This window comes from Clinocottus analis, unplaced genomic scaffold (genome assembly GCF_023055335.1).
Source record: "Clinocottus analis isolate CAN_PGR_092001 unplaced genomic scaffold, fCliAna1.0.p SCAF_28, whole genome shotgun sequence".
In the NCBI taxonomy this organism is placed as follows: Eukaryota; Metazoa; Chordata; class Actinopteri; order Perciformes; family Cottidae; genus Clinocottus; species Clinocottus analis.
Window position 1 is genome coordinate 2833766 of NW_027176020.1, and position 24272 is coordinate 2858037.

A 24272-nucleotide genomic window follows, 5' to 3' on the forward strand; every position below is an offset into this window, starting at 1 on the left:
CGAGGGCGAGAGAGCGCTGGCGATTTTCTCCCGGCTGCCAACTCGGCCACGCCCCCCGCCGAGGATAGCCAGCAGCCGGTGACACATCACACGGCCAAGCGCGTCACGAGAGGAGACGAAGGACGACTCGTCACACATCACAGAGACGGAAAGTCTTCCTTGCTCTCACACACACACACAGTACAGTTGAACTGGCACATGTGTGCCGTTTCCCAGCACGAGGCTTTTGCATTTACCTCCCGGTCTGTCGTTGCTTCCAGACTTCTGTGATGGAGCGTGGCGAGGAAAAGGAACAGTTTAAAGTGTCGCTAACAGCCACACACACACACACACACACACAAACAGCAGCAGCTACGAGACGAGCCCGACGGTGAGGGAACCGGCCGTGGCAGCGGAGCACATGAGAGTCATCATCAAGTCAAAACAAGAACAAACAGTACAGCAATAAAACCACACACACAAACAAACAAACGCACACTTTGGCATCGCGGTGCGAGTTCTCCTTGCAAAAATCATCAGGAATTCCTCTGATGTCAAGTGAGGAGCCAAAGAAGGAAAAGGATGGCTCGTTTTTTTTTTGAAGTGGGGCTCATATGAGGTACTCGATCTGTTAGCAGAAGGTAAAATTACAGGTATTTTGCAATGGATTCTGAAGAGAGCGTCGATAACTGCTTCAGTTCCTCATCAGAAACACAGATTCACTAGGTTTATGTACATATGTCCCCCCCCCCCCTCCTTCGCTTGTTTTGAGATGTGCAGCGCATTTATGTTACGCTACTTCCAGAAGCAAGAGAACGAGATGAGAAGCCAGGAAAACTAAAGACCAGATAGACTGAGTACCTCTTTCAATGAGCGTCTTGTTTCCACAGCGGCCTCCGAGAGGACGGAGGAACAGACAATAAATCGCGACTGACTGATGACCGTGGCACTGAATAATCCATGAGATAATGGCACACGGACAAGCGTGCAGAGACAGCTCGTTTAGTAAAAACCCGGACCGTTTGTCCAGAGATTAGCCGCTGGCCCGTAAACAGCCCATAAAGATTAAGAAGCAGAGTATGGAATTTTTATTGCATCCTCCAAAAAGACCACGTTGTGTACAGTTTGTGTGTGTGTGTGTGTGTGTGTGTGCGTGTGGTTACCTAGGTATGGGATGCAGGAGACCATGCTCTGGCTGCTTATGAAGTCCCTCAGGCGTTTGTAGTTGTCTTCTTTGGACATCAGGTAGTCGAGCCGGTCGAACGTCGTCCTGTCCTTGCGACTCAGCAACTGTGACGCAGAGAGAGAAGAGGGGGAAAAAAAAAAGGGGGGGAGCGTGAAGATAAAAAAGCATCAGAGATAAACTATTTAACAAGCACAGGAAGAGATGCAACGCGAGTCAAGACGCCTTCTGCTGCACTTCCTCGTAAGTGTAGACTGATGCACACCAGCGGCAACAAGAAAAAGAGATTTTATTTGACCGTGAGGGCCGGCTGCTGGCTAGTTGACGGTCGAGGGACCCTGCGACAAAACTAGAAACACTCATTTTAAGGGGCCCGTTGCCCAGTCGGTCCTGTAACCTTTCCAAATAATGAACATGATTTTCAGTTGTCAAGGTCAGAATAAAATGCAGTTGCGTTGTGCAGAATAAAAATGAAAAGAAAAAGACACATTCTTCTCGCTTGCTGCTTGTTTTAATGAACTGGCCACAGTGCCAGGAGCGTAGAGCTGGACCGAGTGCACGCTTGTGCGTTTTGTGCGTCTGTGTGAGCGACGCATGTGGAGCTGCAGAGGAGGAAAGCCTGTGTGGTAAAGCATCAGATCTGCTGACAACGGGAACTTTAAGGGTTGTAACGATAGCAGAAAGTACTAATGACATCCCCAGGGATCAAAACAGTGTGCGCCTGTGTGCGCTTGTGTGTGTCCTTCTGTCCTCTAAGAAGCAGGTGAGCGGTGTCCTCGCCAGCAACAGCATTTTGCTGACTGGCTAAAAGAATCTCCTGTGGTGTTTTTTTTTTTCTGCGGAGAAATTTCCACCATTACATCAGAGCATCATCATGCCCTTATGTAAGCTCTCCGTCTTCCATCAGGAGCCTGAAACAGATCGGTAATCCCTCACACGGGCTTTTTTTTATTATTTTTTAAATGGATACAGACGCATAGTTTCCTGCGTGAAGACGGTCTATTGAAGATGTTCTAAATCTGCTCTCCTGTGCATGAATAGCTTACGGCTAGCTCGTGTGAACTGCAGATAATCGTTTCAAATAATGAGACGATGGGAAAAGAACTCGGCTTATTTATTTGGTGACCCTCTTAAGTTCTCCTGCGACCTCCTCTCTGTCTCCTCTGATCCGTGCCGCTTGGTTTATTTATTCCCTCCTGACCTCGACGCCCTTTATCGTGTCGTGCTAGTTTTTGATCCGCCTTTGTTTACGCGTTGCCGTGTTTTGGTGCAGATCTTTCGCGACATCCGCGGTTTCTCGTCTCAACAAACAAAACCGGACTCGCCTTCAAAAAAAAAAGAACTGTAAATAAACTCACCGCCCACGTCTTGGTCAGCCTGAAGATGGGGGCGCTCTGCAGCGACGACACCACGGCCATGACCGCGTGGAGGTTGTTCATGTCACACAGTTTCTGTGAAAGAACATTTTTTTTAAAAAGGGTTAGGTTGTTGGGGTTTACGAGGCGAACGTTCATCCAGATAGAACGACAGCGTGCGCGTGTTGTGTACCTTGGCAGTGCGGATGTACAGACTCAGCACCTCGGCTCTGATCTTCAACGTCTGCGCGTGGAGGATCTCTCGTACCACCCAGAAACTTGTCTAGAGAAAAAAGGAAAATGAAGAGATTACGCCGCCGAGCAACTCTCACACACACTTTGACAAGAGGCGCCGCAGCACTGATGACGCAAAACTTTCAGGTGTGGGCATAGAAGGAAGGCCCAGAGCCCGCAGACATGACAACGCCGGGTAGAAAACCCACACAGAGCGCCGCAAGTCGCGGGAAACGCTCCATTAGAGTCGATTAGGAACTAGTTATTAAGGAAAAACAAGCTCCTCGGAGGAAAATACGACAGACTCCACAACAAATATACGCCATAACTCCTAATATGTCAACCGGGAAAGGAAGAGTGTGTTCGCGAGCACTCGGCCAGGCGGAGAGCGACGTCGGAAATTTGTCTCTTCGGCGGGAAAATGCTGGTTAGCCAAAGTTCTGATTACACTTACACACACACACAAACAGAGAGACAAGTCAGTGAATCAATCAGCGGTAAAGCTCTGGGGAGAGACGGGGGAATGGAAAGAGGAAAAAAAAAAAGGAGAGGGACGAGGGGGAGGGGAAGTCCGCTTCACAGATGTCTGCACATCGTGTCGGGATAAGGTCGTTGCGGGGCAGACTTGACCATCTCGAGCTTTTCCCTTTTCTTCCCGTTCCCGCCCGGTCGTCTCTCCTGCTGGACTTTTTAACGCGCTCTTGATTAATGGACTTTGCCGGCGCGGCGAACTTCCCTTCCCACTTCGAGCCGCAGAACACGAGGTGTGCTTCTCGTGCGCGTCGATAAATTAAGTGTGTGTGCTTTTTTTTTTTTTTACTGCATTCTTGACGTGCACATAATTTGAGCCTTCAGCTGGCCGTTTTTTTTCATGGAAAACGGCCTCTAGACTTGTTTTTGTTGCAGGAGAGAAGTGAGGAGCTTCAAGAGTGAAGAGATGATTCACCCCCCGACTACTCACCCTCTGTCTTCGCCTATAAAACACATGTGGACACACAATCTAGGTAACAGTAAACAGAGCCATTTCACGATGGAGTGTAAACGAGACGAGAGAGTGGTGGAAATGGAGAAACATGGATGAGGTGAACTCCAACATCCACTGGCTTCTGCTTTCATTTGCATCTCTTTCCTTCGGGAGTGGGCCGCCAGGTGAAGAAGCAGGAATAAAACCTCACATCCTCCTTCCAGCGTCGGCTTACTGCGGACGGGAGCTTCCATTGACTGTAAAACGTGCTAAAAACAAGCGGCGGCTTCACATTTAGTTTCCTCGCCGGTCTAACTTGATAGGTCATCCTGGACGGAGCGTGAGCGTCCGAACCCTCTGCATCCTGTGACCTCGTCGACCCCCAAAAGACGGGCAAAGAGCGATGATGTCGCTCTGAATGGCAGCGCCGGGCGTGTCCGGTATGTTCCACTGAGCGAGGTGGTTTAGGGTTTTTTCTTCGTCTTTACAGATCTCATTTTGTGTCTTGAAGCAGAAGACGATGTCTTTTCGGGGGCCCCGCTTTTACGAGCGCATCGAGGCCTCCAGATGGAGCTGCGAGGCCCCAGAACTTCAATAATCATAAATTAAGCGGAAGCAGACAGTTCAAGTCTCAGAGCTGTGGATCAAACCATTATACAGGCTGAGGGAGGTGAAGATCAGGTCAAAGATGATGGAGACTTGATCTGACCCCTAATGGCCCGACACTTGTTCAATGGGAGAACTAAAATGTACAGTCCTCTGGTTGTATAGAAGTCTATGCTTCATGTGTTGAAGCTGCATTCTCTCTCCTGACCACCAGGGGGCGACTCCGCTGGCACCTTTTGCTTAGACTTCTATACAGCCAATCTTGATGCCTCGAAACAGCAGTCCACAAACCAATGAGGGGACGCCACACTAACTACGTCAACCCTCCTATCTGGAGGGTGCTGCTACACCCAGAAATGTGTAAATAAACTAAATATTTCACACCACTATGATCCACTCTGCAGCTTCTACCTTCTGGTGAGCAAGTGTCTGTTCCCATTTGCTCATAATCAAATGAAACCAGTAATTCTCCAATATTGATGTAATGATTCCAGAAAATAAGGAAAACATTTACTTTTTTTGGGCTACCGTGTTCCAAGCTGCTGCACAGAACCCAATAAGACTGAATTACTATGCGTTGATCACAATGGGCTCAGAGTTATTCTCTGCCGGCCAGTTCTCTTCTGCTCCATTGGCTCCCGGAGCGCCGTGCCAACAAACCGGGACCCAAGGAAGAGGAATATGGCTTTGGCTCGGCGCTCAAGAGCTTTCTGGGACTCTCTGCCCTCCCAATCCCAAGTCCCATCATCCCCACCCCCTCCTAAAAGAAGAAAGCTCATTTTACTTGGCTCGCAGCGGCCGAAATGTGTGCAGCTAACATCTTGAATCACCGTTTGGGATCTGCGATACATGCCGAAGTTTCCACAGCAACACATTCTTGTTGGATCCTCTCATATTTATCCTGGAGGGCAGTGAAGTGGGTCTTAAAAAGGGAGCCTGGCAATAACACTGGGAGGGGGATTAAAGGGCATGGCTGCCCCCCTTACATCATTACCCACAACTTCCTGCTGCTGATGTCACGGGGCACTGGAAGAGGGGGGGGGGGGGGCGGCAGCACGCACGCCGGCATGCGTTGGGAATACGTCTCCACGCATGCTGCACCAACATGCAGGAGCGCGTTAATAACTTAACGAGCGCCAAGGACAAAAACAAACACCTTTCTGTCAGCGGACCCGGGGACTATTTATGACGAGGAGACCTGGAGATATATGCAGGCGCTGCCACGACCAGCAGCGCCTCCAGAAGAAAAAAAATACAAAACGCCGCAGCTGAGGGAGCGAGGGTGATGATTTAGAGCTCGCAGGACGGAGGCAGAGGACACGATGGAAAGAGGAGCTGTAACTTCTCCATTCCTAAATGACCACGGCTCATAAATCCTGAGCATTGCAGCGGGGACTGTTTCTCCCCCCCCCTCCCCTGTGGGTGAGACCTGAAGACGAACCCGAATGAGAGGCCTCACCTGGTTGAACCTGCGGGTGAAGGCCACGACATTTGGGGCGGAGCTGTGCTTCTCCTTCTTGTTCCAGCCGCAGCTCGACAGCTCCTGGAAACAGACGAGGGGAGGAGCTGACGTTAGAAACTGAGCCAAAAAATAAATATATGTGTGTGTTTACGCACACTCGTCAGCATTTCACTGAATGTACAAAACAGTCATGTTAGAGGTCAGGAAATGGGAACAGGAGAGGATGACATGATAAGGAAAAAAAGTAGACGAGGAGGAAAGAAAGAAAGAGGTGGAGGACGAGAGCCAGAGAGAGGCTGAGCCAGGTGATGGATGAGTGCAAAATCAAAAACGGTGAAGTTACGCCGCAGCAACACGCTTCGCCTCGGTATGAAGCCCAAAACTCAATATTGATTAACACAGGGCAAAGCAACTGATTACATTATTTCATCATTACAATTTTGGCATCAAAAGGATTATGAAAACTGGTAAAGTGAATTAAACGGTAACTTTCCCGCAGTGCACGTCACTCGTTTCCTTGAGAGCGGTGTGCTTTCTTTCTACGACTCGCTGCCAGCCTCCGCAATCAGGGTCACTGGGAAATTCTCCCAGTATAACATTTCCTATTGATCATCTAAGTCAATGAATCGTTCTTTTAATATTAGTCTTTTTAAAAAAAAGCGGCTGCAGCTGTGAAAGAAGCTGTAACTTTATTACACGCGTTGTGAAAAGATAAAAAAGGGGCGTGGGACGTTTCTTTTCCCAGAGCGGCCGGCTGGACTCGGTTTGGCCTCCGCTGCCGTCCTCAGTGATGAGGTGAAGACCGAGACCACACAAACGCTGCAAAAAAAAAAAAAAAAGGGGGGGGAACCCAGACCCTTCCCCTTTTGGACCCTGTGCGGGCTGTCCGGAGGCCAGGGACGCTGACGTAGCAGCGGGGAAAATGTTGAGCAAGCGCTCCTCTCGATCCCTGCCGACTTGGGCCACGGGACGAACAGCTGAATCAGGCCGACTCGTCTGAAAGCAACAACATCCCCGACCTGGACGGCTCCTCGCTAAAGAGGAGACATGAGAGTCTGTGGAGGCCAAAAGACAAGCAACATATCTAATACAGATGTGCAGCAGAGGGGAAGAAAGTACACATTCATGCGTGGGCGAGGCGGCGTCTCGAGGCCGGAGTCGGCTGAGTCAGGGTTGAGGAAACGAGGAGAGGAAAAACTAAGAGAGAGGAGGGCTACGGGTAAGACTTGAAAAGACAACATTGTCGAAGACAGCATCTCCCGTGTGGAGCGTCCCCGTCACATGACCGGAGGTAAATCCGACCGGCGCTTAGGAGCCGCTGGCCCGTCTCACCGGAGGAGAGCTCGCCGTTTATTTACACGCCTCTCCTTTCTTAAATAAGCGCTGGCCTTTGCACATCCTGCCCGTCGCGTCAATCATCCAATTTTGGGTGAGGACGACTCCGGTACACAAAGACGTTCCACAGTCCGGTGAGAGAGGTGTGTGTGTGTGTGTGTGTGTGTGTGTGTGTGTGTGACCACCCAGGTAGGCCGGGGCACCCTCAGAGGCGGGCGCATCGTCTCACCGAGACAACGTTTTAACAACCGACACCGTCCGCCCTCATCAACGCCAATTGCGTAATATTCCCCCCCCCTCCTCCCCGAGGCCTGGTGTGCGCTCGAAGCGGCCGGGGGAAGAGATCCGCAGCCTCTCCAGAAACGATTAGGATTTAACATCCTTTGTTTTTGCCTTAACGGTCTTCTTTTCCTTTTCCCCCTCCACACTTTAAAACACAGTTGAGGTCTTTGGAGGACGGCCTTGACGAGACAGCTCTGGTGAGGAGGGGAGGTTTTAAACGCCGCCGCCAAGCGCTTCATTTCCACATGCCAGGTCTGGGGGAGCGTCGGCATCGGTCCTGCGGGGCTGCTAGAGGCCGACGGCCTCGACGCCAACAGTAAACAACAACCGGTGCGGTAAAAACATTTTCAAACACAATAAAAATCACATTATGAAACAAGCATTCCACACCCAAACTTTACCTAAATCCAAATATCTCCCCGTCCACTTTTTTTTTTTTACGACCACATCATGAGGAGCGTGACATGAAACGACGGCACGGGGGCTGAATCAGACCAGCAGCTGCAGCGAAGCCACAAATTGCCATGACCTCATGCGATGCCTTTTGTTCTCTGTCTGCATTGTTCATGGAAAAACTGAAGTGCGGCAATCCAAGGGGGATATTAGGGAGAGGCCACGGGGGCTGGAAAAAAGACGAACGGGGGGGTGAGGGTTGCCAGGAGAAGAGATGAGATCTGTAGAGAGATCTGGAGGATGACAGGAACACGTACAAATACAGCCAGGGGAGAAGAATCTGCAGAGTTATGTCTGTTGCTGATCTGGACGAGCGGCGAGACGAGAGGAACCCGAAACCGATGGCCATGTTCTGCAAAATGCATCACTGGTCTTCCGGTTCTGGTATTAACTGAACTGGAGCATCACCTAGAGTCATTTGCCTCTGCGAGCAAGCAAAATGTCATGATTTCATCGCTTTATCTTGTTAGACGTTTGTGTAAAATTGTAATAAAACCTTTTAAAGCCACTTCAATCAGAAATATGGGCATGTGCATGTTGTCAAGGGGTTAGCGACCTTTATATAGTGCATTGAAACCGTTAACGGGATTGAAATGTCTGGTGTCTAGAAAAGACACTTTAACACTTAAACCGCGTGGTTTTAGCGCCCATTGTAAGACTAAATAAACTCTTTAAGTCCATGTTGTGGTGTGGGCCACTTTCTACTGTATTCTACCTGCTTACTAACAGCACGAGGATCTGGAAAGTTCAATTATGGTTGTATAGAAGTTTACACGTCATTTGTTAAAGCTGCATTCTCTCTCCTGACCACCAGGGGGTGACTCCTCTGGTTGTATAGAAGTCTATATAAATGACTCTACTTCTCTCGACGTATTCCCTCAGTAAACATTGTAAACATGAGTTTATGTCTCAATCTGTAGTTTCAGGTCTTCTTCAATGCAGCATTGTCAATGTTACATAGCTTGAGTCAGGGCGTAAATGGCTAAACACAGAATTTCCGTTACAAAACTGGTCAATTAGAGTTTGAATTCTTGAGTTTTGGGTTGCTCGATTCACAGTGACCTTGACCGTTGAACACTAAATACAATCGCTTCATCTTTAAGTCCAGTTCTGTGCCAAATTTGAAGACATGCCCTGAAGGTAGTTTTTCCTCTGGCGGCCATGTTGGTTGCCGTCGTGGATGCTTACAAAACAGAAAACAAAGGCCAAACAGAAAAAATAGGGGGAAAGACGGCCGAAAAATGAATTATTGTTTCAGCCGCATCGTCGAGCCAGCGGCAGCATCCATTATTACCTTGCTGTGTGCACACACACACACACACACACACACACACACACACACACACAGTGGAAAGAATGACTTTTCCAGGCGCTCGTGAGCGCATGCATCCTACGTGACGGTTCTGATGGCGGTGGAGGCCGTCGTTCACGGCTCGTGAGAAAGCCGAGACGCCTGTAAAAACATCACTAAAACGCTCGCTGTAACGGTGGGGCAGAGATATACCATTACATGAGTTTTTGATGGAGACCTCCGCTGGTTTTGGACCGATGCTTTGAGGAGGAGAGGATTTCAACCGAATCTCAACGTTCATTTATCCTCGAGAACACAACCGGACAACGAAATTTTCCTTCACGTCAAGTTGCGTTTCGCCAGCTACACTTTGATGTGTTTTTTTTTTTTTTTTAATGCTCTTTGACCAGGAAAAATCTGTCCCTGTGGTTTTTTTTTGGAGTCCGCCTCTACAGCCAAAGCATTCCTGTCCTCCGCCTCCTTTCAGCATGATGAATGTGTGCTGACCGTCACGCTGACAGGCCGGAGTGTGGGTGGGATTCCCCACTGCGGTTGTTGTGGAGAAATTATTGTTCCAAATCCACTCCACCAGAAAACAACATGTGCAGATTACAGGGCCGGGCGGACAACTGCGACTCGAGTCCTGCACACACAGCTTCACAGAAAACACAATATATTGAGCAAACGTTGCATGTATGTGTGTGTGTGTGTGTGCTGGAAAGCATTAAGCCTGCAGGCGAGACCAGGCCAGAGGGTGTGAAACGTTACCTGCCTCCAACTCCCGTCTCACATGAGACCTTCAATCTGTTCAGAGTGTTTCTACGCCGGGTTCTCAGACATGAGAGGAACTGACATGCTACTCGGCGCTACGTAAAATGCAACCTGATAGCCGCTCCCTGAGAGCTGGAGCTCCACGGGCCAAAGCCACTAAATTGCAAATTTGGCTGTTGTCATGACTGTTAAAAACACACACACAAAAAAGGCTCCCCCGGACCCTCATCTCTCAATCCCTCTTTTCCTCTCAGTCTCCCATTTCATTTTGAACTTAGACAAACATTCAGCTGCAGATCATCACCGCAGGTCTGATTATGACGTTAGAAACGGTACACTGGGAGGGAAACGGAGAGATGGCGGCAGGAAAAGTCCCGACGTTGCCCCTTTTTTCACTTACTCGCATGCGGCAACCTCTGGGTTTGAAAGGTGAGGTGCCTTAAAGCTGCATTCTCTCTCCTGACCGCCAGGGGGGAGACGACTCTGGTTGTATAGAAGTCTATGCTTCATGCGTTAAAGCTGCATTCTCTCTCGTGACCACCAGGAAGGAGAAGTGTCACGGCAATGTAGAAAACCTCAATATTAGGGAGGGAATTATGACCAGTTTAATTTTTTTGTTTGGTTTTGAAAGAACTGGTATCAGATCAGTACTTGAAAACAGGCAGAACGTCTCTACTCCAAAAAGAAAAAACAAGATGGCGACGGCCTAAACGCCAAACTCAAGGCTTCAAAACCGCAGTCTACAAACCAGTCGGTGATGTCACAGTGTCTAGGTCGGCTTCTTTGCTACAGTCTATTTACATTTCTCTTATCCGCCGATCTGTCCAGACTGTATAGCGAGCAATCGGATCCAGTTCACTCTGGATAAAAAAAGTCAAAAACGCACCGATGCTTCAGCCCTTTAGGAATCCCTTTCCTCGTAAATTAAGATGAGAAAAAAAGATTTAGCTACATGTCCCTTGCATCCTCTCCCCTCCCCCGTCTGTGATCCATCTTGTTATTTTAAATGGAAGTTTCGCTTTAAAAAAAAAAACGGCCAAAAAACATGCCGGCAATTCAGCGGAGGGTTGTAGATTCTGCGTCGGTCTGCTCTCTGCTATAGATTATTTCACCATGAAAACATGACTTCTGGTGTTCTCATCAATTACACTCGCGGGGCCATCTTTTTTTTGGGGGGGGGGGGGTGGTGGGGGTTTCACAGACGAGCGAGCGCCGTGCTGACGTGGGTCCATTTACGCTTGTGTGGGAAGTGGATTACAGCAACCCTCACGCATGGCAAAAGCCTTACTGAGCTGTCACTTAACATATCATCAGCAGCAGATGTGTTTAGGCTCGGTGCTGTCTGCTGTGTCACCGTGGCATGCGCTCAACGTCTGGGCCTCCGTAAAGAAAAAACGGCTTTCTCGAGGCCTTTCGGATAATAAAAAGAAGAGTTCTTGAGAAACACTGGCCTCTCTCGCCAGTGCTATAAAAGAAAAAAAGGAGGATTTATTGCCATTATGAGGGACAGTATCTTTTCTCCCTCGTCCAGCGGAGGGCTTGGCTCGGGCCTTCCCCGTACATCTGCTCCACGCTCGAGCTAACGAGGTTCTACCGCCGTCCTGTTCGTGGGGAAACTTTTACACCTTTCACGCGCCAGAACGTCCGTTTGTGGGTCACGTACTCGTGTTTTTCGCAACGTCGTAAACAACCGACGCGCAAATAAGCGCTTGGACGGTCGGTCAAACGCGAGCAGATTATGTGAAGACTGTTTATGATGCGTTTATGGAGAGAGTGTGTGTGTGTGTGGGGGGGGGGGGGGGGGTAAAATATTAACACACAGGCCGAGACACAGGTGGTTTATGGCCATTTAACCTGTTTCACGCAGTCGGTGCAGTTATTGTGGAATTTAGGGCAACGGCGGGAACGTTGGAGCGGCTCCAGCGGGACGGACCGCTGGTGCAGAAAATTGAAACCGTGCAGAGGAAATGATTTGCAGCGATAAGACTGGAGAGAGAGCAGGCGGGCTGTGTTTCTACAGCAACACTGTTGTCAAGGAGGTGGTGCTGGTGGTGGGGGTGGGGGAGATTGACAGAAAACATTTTGAAGATCTGAGCAGCCGCCGCAGACCAGCAGGAACACTTGGAACGGGAGCGGTGGAAAGTTTGAGTCGTCTCGAGTGCGTTATCATGCACAAAAACACCAAAAAACAAACATCAGAAATTGTCAACTCGAAAAAAAAAAAAAAAAAAATCCTTCTGAAGAACATCTGGTCCCGTCAGAGTCCGGTATGTGTGAAGCTGAAGGTGCGATCGTGAACTGTTCCCTCTCGACGATGTCAACAAACATGAATTATCGTGGAAAAAACGACGCTATTCGTCTTCTTTCCACTCGCAACGACAACACTTCACATGTCCTTTCACCCCGATTACGTCCAGTACTTTACATTATTACATGTAGATGTCAGTGCTGTAACATGGCGTTTAAAGAGTGCATAAACGGGCTGCACGTCGGTAAAGACATTATTGCACAACTCAACAGATTCTACAGAGTTATTTAATATTTTCCTATTCAGGCAGCGAGCCGAGTGAAGCAGCAGGCACACACACACACACACACACACACACCTGCTTTTCCCATTATGTGTCTGTGAGGAGACTGACAGCAGTGGAAACTTTAGCTGAGTTTCTAGTTCGGTCATCGCTGCTGTGCTTCTTTTTTCTTTTCTTTTTTTTCAGCCGGTGCTGCGAGACAAAAGCACCGTGAGAGCAGGAAAAGCCTCTCCGGTCCGCTGTCGGGTCACTCTCCCTGCAGACTGCAGCCTTCATCTCCTTGTCAGCCCTCCTCCTTAAAGACCAGGACTCCTTCCCGGCTCTTGCTCCCCTCCGATCCCTACAAGTCTCTCCAAAAAGATCTCACCATCTTAAAGCAATAAGTGAGCCGCTGTCCCCCGTGCACCTGACCCTTTCAACTCTCCAAAATTGCTACACTGGACCGAAAGGCAGGGACACATTTTCAATAGGCTTATAAAACCCACTCAGCCGGCCAGTCAGTCAAACCAGACGCTGAGCCACGGGAGCATGTTGGCCTCCGCGAAGCCTGCCGTGTGAACCTCGCTCGGTGCAGTGAAGAAGACGTCAGCGCCGGCTCCCAGAGCGACGAAACAGCAGGAGAACGAGGAAGTTATTTCCACTACTCGGCCACAACCGGCTATTTAAAAAGAACCCCCGGAAAGGTCGCGCCGCACGACGACATCTAAAAATCAAATGAAAACGCGGGACCGGGGGGAACGATAACCACGTGTGTGTGTTCTGACAAGTGGTGCACATGTGCAGAAGCAGGAGTCGGACCGGAGCGCACCACACACTGGGATGTGGTCTGTGTGTTGCCAACCTTAAACACAGGTTATCCATGACGGCCCGACGAGCCCAGAAGAGGAAAAAGATTAACGCCGCATGTCTCTGAGGCGACGGACCGGGTGGGACCCAGATGCCCCCGTTTCATCTGCATCACTATGATGAGTGTCAGGGTGCCTTGGAAGGAGGAGGGGGGGCTCTGATCACAGCTGCTTGAACTAAAAACGACAAACGCAAAGCTGTCGACACCGGCGGTAATTCTGTTAATGAAAACTAGACGGAATATGTTCGTTGGCGTCCTGAGAATTGTGCAACCACAATGCATGAAGCTTGCAGCCGAAGTTAGCGACTGTACTGACGCCTCACATCTCTAACGAGCAGAGCCATGAGGAGGAGCTTCGTTCAACCTGTGTTCGTCATCGGATGATAATCCGATTAAATCCAAGATGACAAATTTACGGTTCTGGTCGGACTTGAGTGACAGAAAAGAACATTTTGCAAAGGATAAAGTTGGAAAAAAAGACAAAATGAAGAGGAAACATTTGCACTCTGAGTTGAGTCACATGTTATGACGCGTTACTACGAAGGTTAAAAGGTCTGGGAGCAGCTCACCTCCGGCTGGATGGCTTGGAACACCGGAGCGTCCATGAGCGTAATCTGACCCTGGAGGAGACAAAACAACAGTTCAGACTTTTTTTTTTTTTACTTAGTTCTGATTAAGGACACCATTCTATTAAAGAAACATCTCAAAAACACCTCGCTGCAGCTGTCAAGCTACACTATCGTGTACTGGAAGAATCATTCATGGTCTCAATCGCAGTCAACCGAAATGAAGTTGAAACGATTAAATTAAAACACTGTGTGCTGGAGAGGCGATGTCCTCTGGAGCAGGTGCTCGTGACTGATCGATTGACCTTTATATAACTTCATACAGCATGGGACATGTTTCATGAAGATGCTACAGTTAGAAAGATAAAGAGCGCCCTCTTGTGGTCGAAACGGTGCAGACCACCTGGACAAGACTCCAGACATGACGAGGAAGATGCTTTTATTTGATAAAATGTTGTACTGTGCTGTAGTGCTCCAGGCCGGTCTTGAAGGTCTCGACCACATTTCTGCTCGGCCTCAGACTAACAGGACTCAGGACTGTTTTTAAAAAGACGGGTCGAGGCCACAACAACCGCAGGACTACGAACACAAAAGTGCCAGATTGATTTTTGTTAACGTCAGAACTGTGAACGCTCAGAGGAAGCGAGGGCAGACTCCCACATATAGAGGTCCTCTCTGCATTGCTGTTGGATTATTTTATTAGGACATTTATCCTGGTACACACACACATACAGTATGTGTGTGTGTATGGTGTCTTTTCAGTGCCTGTGCTTCAGTGTAAGCGTGTCGCAGAGTCCTGGGTCTCGGTCTAAACCCTTTCTAAAAAGTCTTGTCTCAATTTGGGCTGGACATTCCTGAGCTACGTCATTCCTCACAACAAGGGAAAGGCTAAAAATGTGATGTGACGTCGGTTTGTTCATCGTCGGCCATGGAAAAAGTTTGTGCGGCTGAAGCCAGATGAAATCCATCAGCGCCGGCTTGGCACTGCCAAACGTCATCAATTATTACTGATCCAAACTCTGACCCCATTTCCTCCTCCATCATCCCGGTCTCCTCCTCGTCTCAAGTCAGCACATCGCGTTTGAAAAAAAAAAAAAAAAAAAAAAAAACACACACACAAAATGTTCAGTAAGCACAAACACTTTCAGGCGGACACAAACTTCACTCACTGCATATTCTTCGGGAGTGACCTTCAGCACGTCGAACACGACGGCGTCAAAACTCTTCTTCGGGTCCGAAGAGCCCTTATCGCTGAGCGACTCGGCGCTGCTGCTCTTCTAGAAAACACACACACACGGTTGCATTGTAAGGAAAGAAGAAGGATGGCGGTGCGTTTGGTGAATTTGGCCAAAGCAGTGTGTGGAGGTCCGGTGAGACCTGTGGCCTTTACCTCGGAGAGTGTGGCAGCGGTGGTGGTGATGATTGATTGGCCATTGGGGAGGTCCATCATTCCCACACCATCTAGCTCTAGTGCACGAGACCATTCATCATCCTCAGCTGCAGCAAAGCCCGCCCGGCCCTCTGAAAACACACACAATAGGTCACGGTGAGTTTATATATAAGCTTGCAGCAGCAGCACCACCTGCAGCCTCATCTCATTATTGCAGACCACCAAGTCGACGACTGAACCCGAATTCAACTTCAGGAATGTCAGTGAGGACATTTGCGATGGCAGACACATCAGTGGGTGGCAGACTTTCACCGTCTGAGGCCAGAAGGAGCTTAGGCCGAACGTTAGGAAGAGATCTCCTGTGAAAGGAGGGTTTTGGAGAAAGCAGCTGTCGGTTTCGAGCCGCAACACTAAACGGCTTACGGCCGACAGGAGCCGGCTGGATTTATACAGAGGAACGTCCTTCAGACACGTCTTCACCGTGATGTCAGGGACCTAAAGCCGTCCATCTGTACACTCTTGAAAGCCACGAGACTCTGTTGACAGAAACAGCAGCTTTATCGCGCAGAACACAAGGAGTTGTTGGTCTACCTGCTTGCCTGGTGGGACAATTACACAAGCAAGCGGACCAAATCGAGGCAGCGGTACACCGGCAACTTCCTTGTTGTGTGAGCTAACATTTCTGTTTTTTAAATCAATGGAGTCTGGTGGCTTTGAAGTTCTCGTCGGCAACACTTGAACGGATATTGATTTTTGTTTGGTGTCTGAAGTATGTCGCGTTGCAGCCCGATGTGTACTCTGACCTTTGGTAAAAGAAAGTGAGCAACTGTAAAACAGGTTTTTCTAAGCTGTAACAAGCAACGGTTTGTTTCTTTTGTTGAGTGGTGATTAAATCCAACCTTTAACATTGTGACTCTCTTTTTCAAACTATGAAACACCAGAGTAGTTTTAGCAGGAGAGAAATCTAAATGTTGCAAAAAAAAATGCATTTGTATTGTCTAATTATCACTTATGGCTTCTAATAAAAGACAAGCAAGACGATTCACACACTCCCGTTTCTACTATTCCAAAAACCACCTGTGATTATGTGGAGTGATGGAAAAACCCGACGAGGTCATTTCAGATGATTTTATGCGGCGTGACTGTCAAGACTGGAGGCTCCGTGTCTACATCCTTCGCAGATGAAATTTCAAACTGTGAATGATTTCCCATTAGGATCACATTTTTCAGAACGTTCTTAGCTGCCTCATGACCGGAAAAAAACCCACCTCAGAGCCTTTTCTTTGCCGAAAAGGCACACGGAGAGACAGTAACGAAAAAATAAGAAGTCGCCCAGAATACTGAAAGCGAGCGAAGACGTCCACTTGTGTACTTGACAATGCCGGGCTCTGTGAGAGAGCAAGTGTGTGTGTGTGTGTGTGTGTGTGTGTGTGTGTGTGTGTGTGTGTGTGTGTGACAGTCTTTTTGGCTGCCTCAAGGCTGAAACAGGCCGGTGCCTTAAAAGTCATTAGCTGCCTTCCTCAGTTGCACTCGGCTAAAGCTGCACGCTAACACCACTACATCACAACAACTTCCCTCCTTCTGATTGGACGACTACACAGGAAGCGATAGAACAGTCTGTATTCACAAGCCAGAGTCAGTGTGTGTGTGTGTGTGTGTGTGTGTGTGTGTGTCTTGTCTCCTGGGTCATGACACCACTATGGAGTCTTGTTTGCGGTCACAACACACACACGACAGGGTTTTGACTAGTTTGTAAAGGCTGCGATGATTGCATCACATTTGGTTTGCTTGGCTTCCACCTCCACTCCTGTGCATCTGCATCACAATAAGCAATGCGTCAACATGCTAAAATTAGTTATAAAAAAAGACAGTATTCAAGCCCGCGGGCACACAAACCGGTCCGTGCTGCCGCCGCACCTCCGAGTATATAAAAGAAAAACAAGCCGCCCTTGCAAAAAAAAAAAGAAAAAGGCGAGGCCGAACTCACCAGTCGCGCGTGTCAGACGCGCATCGCGTCGCAGGAGAGGTTAGCCGGTTGTTCTGCGTTGCCGTCTTTGTCTCGAGAGTCCCGTCTTCTTCTGGCTGCTGCTGCTTTCTGTGTGACAGTGAGGACAACAGAAGGAGGCAGAATGATTCTTCTGAACATGAGCACGCACAAAAAAACATAAAAACCCACGCACACATTAGGAATGAACATTGCCCAAAAAGAAAAGAAAAAAAGGAGAAAGAGCCCCCGTGGCTGATCTGATTTTGTAGAAATCTTAACTTCAATGCCAAAAGCTAGTTGTGGAAAGTCAGTACAAGGATCTCCATGGGCAAGAACAGTCGTGTTTCCCGAGCACCAGAGTCTATTTAGAAAATGGCAAATTTTACGGCAGCAGGTTCTGGCGGCCGGCGCCTCTCAGTTCTGGTTCTCCCCAGCAATGCGGCCTCGTGCTCCAGAAGTATTACATTGAGACCTTCTCATTACTACTTAAAAAGTACCTCACCGTAACGTTAATATTCTTGCGGCACTCGGCCTTATTGCTCACCTGAACGCTGAATACAATGCACTTTAAAATTCACCAGAGATGTGCCCATGAGTTTATTGGAAATCAGTCATTCTGCATGAAAGAACGTAAGTAGAAACACACGATTGAAGAAATCTTTATCCACAAAAGACCAAAAAGAATCCACGAAGAGGAAGCAGCCTAATAATCTAATGTCATAGATTGTCCACAGTGAATCTCAATGGCCGCTGCAACGCCTACGTCAACCAAACACACACACACACACACACACACACACACACACACACACACGAGTGTGCCTGTTCTTCATCATCTGTAATCTGAAGGGAGTGAAATGAAACTCGACGAGGGCTGTGGCTAACAATTATTTTTCATTGTCGATTAATCATCATAAAATGTCAGAAATAAGTGGAATCATAAAGGGCTCACGGTAAGTCTTTAAACCGTCCGCTTTGTCCAAATAATAGTCAGAAAACCACAAAACTTTGGGTGTCTGGGAATTCTAGGTTTGGTTTAAACAAACTGAATTCACTGGCCTCGTCATCAAGGACAGGTGGAGCCAGACGAGAGTAAATCCCATCATGCTCTCTGCCTCCGAGCTGCTCACGTGGAATGCCTCACACCAGCCAGCAGGTGTCTCACTACTACTGTGAGATGAAAGGCTGTGTGTGTGTGTGTGTGTGTGTGTGAGTGTGTGTGTGTGACCGATGAAGACTAATGCAGCCTGCCAGCAGGCGGCTGTCAGGTGGCGGCTCAGATCTCGTCGTCCCCTCCAGGTTGCCGGGTACAAAGCTCACGGGCGGGACAAACACTGGATTAAGATTTCCGCTCACCAAAGTAAACTTTAAAACCTCTGCTGGCATAAGCCCGTGCATTCTTTCAAGGGTCACATCTGACCAAGTAAACACAATCAGAGCCCGATAAGATGCTCGGGATACAGAAACAACGTCTCCGCGTGCACAAAGAGTCTGCGTGTCATCGTCACGCAGCAAAGTGTTGATCTGTCTGGACGCCAGGTCGCCCTCTGTGCGAGCTTCCTCGTCTCTAACTTAACATCTCCTCGAGACGCCCCCGGCTATGCGACTCCAGATACACAAAGAGAGGCAGCACCCCCCCCTGCTCATGAGTCACTGCCTCCCCGTCCGATCCTCAGGGATCCTGATGGGAGACACGTCTCTTCATCTCCTCTCGGGCAACATCCATGCACCTCTTGACAGTGAGCCGAGCCGACGCGTGTTGTGTTCGGTGACATAATTCCACGTGGTTGAGTCCTTACTTCGCCTTCTGAGGTTTCAGGGTCAAGATAGATCAGTTTTAGTCTAAAAATCTTTTTTTTTTTGACTATTCGTTCCTTTGCAAGCAGAAAAATCCATCATCATCCGAGTTTCAGTGATGATTTTGACCACATTAGCGTTACATTAGGCAGCCCACCGCAGCTTCATAATGTACTGAGCTGAAGCGACGGGAGTCGCCCGGCGCCGAGTCATTTCCCAAACGTAACCGCGCACCACGACCGACCGGGTTTGGAAGGCCCGAGGTGAAGGCGGCGTTCGGCTCCAGCACCAAGCTTTACGGCGACCCTCGCCCGATATATCGCCCCTTCTGGCTGTGAAGTTGCGCTCGCTTTGCCGTCTCTCGCCGTCGCTGTCAAACCCGCCTTGAAACACGAACCACTAAGCTGCTTTGTGGGTGGGATTTTTGTGCGGCGTCGTCACCATCCATTGTGATACAACCTACGTGTCTGATCAAAAAGAACACAAAGTTCTACATAGATCTAGCCTGTCAAATTGAAGAAAGAAAAAAAAGATGACTCCAATTGGAGCATTTCAGGTCGACTGAGGGTCCACGACGGATGACTGGACTCACTGACCGTCAGGGGGGCGGCTCTACAGCGCGTCTACGCCCTGCTAAAGGAACAGCACAAGCACAAACAAGGTGTGTGTGTGTGTGTGCTTGGATGGGTTGACAACGTCTCAGCATCACCTTCAGGGTGAGGTGAGGGGAGGTGGGGGGCGTGGACTGATTGGTGTTGGAGCAGAGGATGTGTCACTGTTCCACTTCACGTGACTCATTACTCTGCAGAGCAGGTGCTGTTGAATCACACCTCTCTGAATCGGCTGCTGGCTCCCTCCCTCCCTCCCTTCCTCCCTCCTTCCCTCCCTCAGCCGCGATGCCGGACGGCTTTTTTGACATTTACGTTCGCGCTGCGGCTCAAACACAAAAAAGGTGCCGGCGGCCCGGCGGGCCTCGTCAACCGAAGGGTTTTTAATCTCGTGCGTTGTACTTTGCGTGCGTGGCACAGCGCATTCCGCGTGCCGCTCCGACCCTTCACATTCCCGTCTCCAGCGGGCCCCTAAAAAAAACAAAAACAGGTCTACGCCGCTATCTAGCCGGCACGTCCTCTGTCCTCCTTACGGTAAGAACATCCGCCTGTAAGTCTGTTTGGATTAATGGACGATAAGAATAACATTCCAGGAGCTAAAGCAACCACAGAGAGCATACACTGCATGCATAAATATGTACGGCACCGGCCCGTTAATTGGTTAATCAAGAAACTATTAGATTATAGGATTATGACAATAATCGTTGCAGCCCTATTTAAAATACCGTATCATGCCCCTCCAATGGCACAGCGTTTTGATGCTCATGTGTGGCTCTACATGGTTGTGAACCTGGTATTCAAAGCAGCACTTTCACTTTGTATACATGTTTACTCGCGAGGCACGACACGAGCTGCCACACAGACACATTGAAGTTACTACGAGGAGTTTTTCAGCTGGTTGTGAAACAAAAACGGGACAAGAGAGAGACATCGTAGTGATTCTTAATCATAAATGTACAAGAGCCTTTCTTGTTTACATTCTTACAGGTTGGCAGTGAGCCGCACGATAGCCAGTTAGTTAAAAAGGAAGCCGGAAGAGAGTTTCTTTCTGATGTTTTTATCTTGCGGTCATTATGGCTGATACTAGAGGACAGAAAAATGAAAAGAATTGACTCACTGAAGAACCACAATATTAAAAAAGGACCGTGCACGGGCCAAAAGCAAAGTAGAGAGCCTGTATTTAATATATATATATATATATATATATTTTTTTTTTTTTAGACTGTTCTGAATCGGCCCTCTTCCTCTCGGGCAGTAGTGCTGTATAATTAATTAAATATTAATTAAATACAAATAAAAAATGCCTAATTCATCAAATATTGTAAAAAATAAAGAAATAGAAAAAAATAAATGCAAAAAATGCATAATCAATCGAATATTTTTAATACAATTTTTAAAAAAAATTAAAATGAGTTTGTCTCTCCCTAAATGAACACTATTGATTGCAACGTCATCGTTTCCAACTTTCTTTTTTCTTTTCATGGAAAGATTTGCACATTAGCAGGTATGTAGCACGACATGCTATCTATTGCTGCTTTAACAAAAAAAAGGACCAGAACTGCACCGCGAGTGTGTTCAGGGAGAAGTCACTAGTTGTCAGACGACAAGTGAAGAGTCAGACGAGAGATTTGCGTCACGTTCAGCGTTAACCGGGTGCTGCCGTGTGACTTCGACCGGCTCCGTCGACCACGCTCTTCTCAACTCTGCCATCCTGCAGTGCGAGAGCGCCGCGGGCGTCCTCCTCTTTCAGTTCACAGACTCAAAAGACCTCATAACTATGAACGAGGTCCTAGGTAAAAGAGCCCTGGCATTCTCCCTGCAAAAAAAAAGGACAGAAAAGAAATGCACTCTGCTGCCGTCTGTATAATAAAACACGCACTGTTTCGCCTCGCAGCGGCTTGATGCATTTGAAAAGCACCGTGGATGCACCGGAGTCAGGGAACCAAAGTAGGTCAGTGTGTTGAGCTGAGCAGTGAGGAGGCTGACAGCCCATTAAGCTGTGCCCTCGTCTCCTTCTCTTTAGTACACACAGTGAGCACAGCACACTATAAGGAGCTGCAGGCTCAAAGGCAAAGCAGTTATCTCTCAGGCAACTTTTCTTTGCACTAGATCACTCTATCACATTTCAGTTTGGTCAAATTTGGGATCACGACAAGTCAATTTGTTTACAAATAGACTTTGTCGGTGTCATTTTAGAGGCAAATGCATCAATTTTAGTACTTGAAGAGTTAAGAGGCCGGATAGATGAATAACTTTATCCCCCTTTAAAACGCATCAGTTTTATAGATTTGAAGAAAAAAAAAGCACCACTTTAAATCAAAGGAGAGGGGCGCACTGGAGTTAGAACACCATGGCAAAACGTTTTAGATCAACTCGTTATTGAAAATAGAAAACAACTAATTGTTAAGCCACAAGTTTGCTCTCGTTACACTTCTCGTTAAACCTGTAAACAAGTTGGGACACAACCCGCTTTACAGTCTGATATTCACACGCAGCGCTAGACTTAAGGATGTGAAATGTAGTCTACTCATCCATCTTTACTCTCCCCTGTTTAAAAAGGAACCAAATGGAGAAGCATCACTTCCAACTTTGGTCATAAACTAGTGCAGAGCCTGTTTATCACCGCCGGGAGCTTCAGTGATGTTACAACGCGGAGGATCGGATCCTGGTTCCATATTTCCCCGGGCTCTGGTCAAGCCTGCCCCGGAGAACACTATTGATCTGGAGATAAGAGGGGCCGTGTTGAGCTCTCTCTCTCCCACACACACTCTCTAATAACCTTCACACGCACACTGGGACACGGCATGTGGCTGCGTATCACAGCAGTTCGATACACACTGCTTTCACTCAGCAGGTTGGCTGTTCATGCCGAGGTTAGTGGCACCGCCTGGTGTGTGTCTGTCTGTCTGTGTGTGTGTGTCGAGGGGACATGACCAACAACACCCTTCACACTATCACTCAACTGATGTTCAGATGGAGGTCAACCAGCAGGAGTAAAAACTGTGGGAGGGGCCAAACAAAAACCACTGCAGCTACGTCCGCAATCACTTACATCTCTCCATATAAACAATGTGCTCCCTTTGTTTCATGTTTGTCGTCCTCAAACTGGTCCGAGAAGAGGGCGTGTCATCATTTTAACTCTGAGGACTTGCACAGTTTGATGTCAACACAGTTTACACCACACTCCGGTGTCCCCGCTGCTTATGGAGGGAGGCTCCATCAACACAGAGCACACACACACACACAAACAGGAAGTGAGAAGACAGCTGTCTCCAGTCCAAATTCACTCACGCTTTCAGACGAGGAGCCTGCGTCTATCTGGCTCATCACAGCGCTGAAGAACACGAAAACATTTTAATGACGCCACGTCATTTGACAGTAAAAGCTTTTTTTTGTGAAAATCAATAGGTACTGAACTCAGTGACACCACACACACACACACACACTCACTCTCAGCATCCTGACACTAAGCAGCTGTGCTCCACCCTCCTACACACCGAGCCATCAGTTCATGAATATTCAGGCCTGCCTGTGACTGGAAATAAGAATAATCTGGCTGGGGAAAAACAACAGAGCAGCCAAGGGCAAAGTGAGTCTTAAAGAAAATAAATGAAATAAATAAAATAGCACTATTGCTTAATTTGAAACTTGGAATATAAACTTTAACAAAGGGCGGTGTTTCTCTCCCAGCAGCATCACTGCCGTGCACATAATGCTCTTGGTATCTAGAACGACAATCCAGTATACCGACATGAACGTAAAACAGAGTGTGTCCATGAGGTTAATATACCAGTGATCATTAAGTAAACACTCGGAGCATCCCACACGCACGCCGATTATTCTTCAGACGGCGCATCGGGTAAACGGGATTAGATTATCTTGGCAGGTTTCTCATCAAGAGTAATATAATTTTCATCCATCAATCCATCCATCAGGCGATGTGCGATCCAGCTGGATCGATTGGGATCCGACCGCAAACATAGCGCTCAAGAGCTCGAGTGCGATTGCTGCGTTAACACACGTCCAGATGAAGGAACCGGACTTGGAAACGTCCAAACAACTGGCTCGGACAAGCTGTAAGAGCGCGCACACACACGCACACACACACACACAGCATCCAATACGCGATATACTTCTGCGTTTGTGTGCGGGCCAAATCGGTGTCCTGTCCGGAGCTACGGTGAGAAAGAGGCGGGGCTCGGGCGTCAATGTGAGGCGACAACCGTTTGTTCAAAACAAACATGGCTGCTCCCAAAGAGGTCAGCGTGGGGACACTGCAATAGAGTCAATGATTTCCGACGTCGCCAAAACAACTGCGGCATTAGTTTTACGCGATGACAAAATGCAACGCTGCCACATTCTAATGAAAGATTAATTTTTCTGTTATCAAGGAAAACACTGAGAAAAAAAGTGCACGAGCAACTTCAATACTGTCACTAGGTCGGTCAGCTGATTTGTATTCTCATCAGCTGAAAAGAATATAAAAACGTGGGTCGTGGTGCGTGTCGAGTAGACACAAAAGACACGCGCGCGCACAAACAGTGAAACCTAGTTGAGTTAGATCTGTGAGCCTTGTTTGTGAAATTCCACTGCTTCTAAAATCGGTGTCGTAGCAGCAGCGTGCACCGCGG

General features: G+C 48.2%; 1 protein-coding gene across 3 annotated transcripts in view; it reads right to left on the reverse strand.

Annotated features, from left to right (window-relative positions):
- The window catches only part of ralgps2 (Ral GEF with PH domain and SH3 binding motif 2), a 65634-nt gene that overhangs the window by 30112 nt on the left and 11250 nt on the right, over window positions 1–24272 (reverse strand). For 2 of the 3 annotated variants that reach the window (XM_068592845.1, XM_068592846.1), the window contains exons 2-9: window positions 17237–17344; window positions 15250–15380; window positions 15029–15136; window positions 13863–13913; window positions 5781–5864; window positions 2711–2800; window positions 2521–2613; window positions 1143–1269 (exon numbers count right to left, since the gene is read on the reverse strand). In XM_068592845.1, the coding sequence (XP_068448946.1) occupies window positions 1143–1269; window positions 2521–2613; window positions 2711–2800; window positions 5781–5864; window positions 13863–13913; window positions 15029–15136; window positions 15250–15309 (613 nt within the window). In that variant the 5' untranslated portion in view covers window positions 15310–15380; window positions 17237–17344. Of the gene's footprint in view, window positions 1–1142; window positions 1270–2520; window positions 2614–2710; window positions 2801–5780; window positions 5865–13862; window positions 13914–15028; window positions 15137–15249; window positions 15381–17236; window positions 17345–24272 lie in introns of those variants that run through there. The other variant, XM_068592847.1, reaches the window with a different exon arrangement.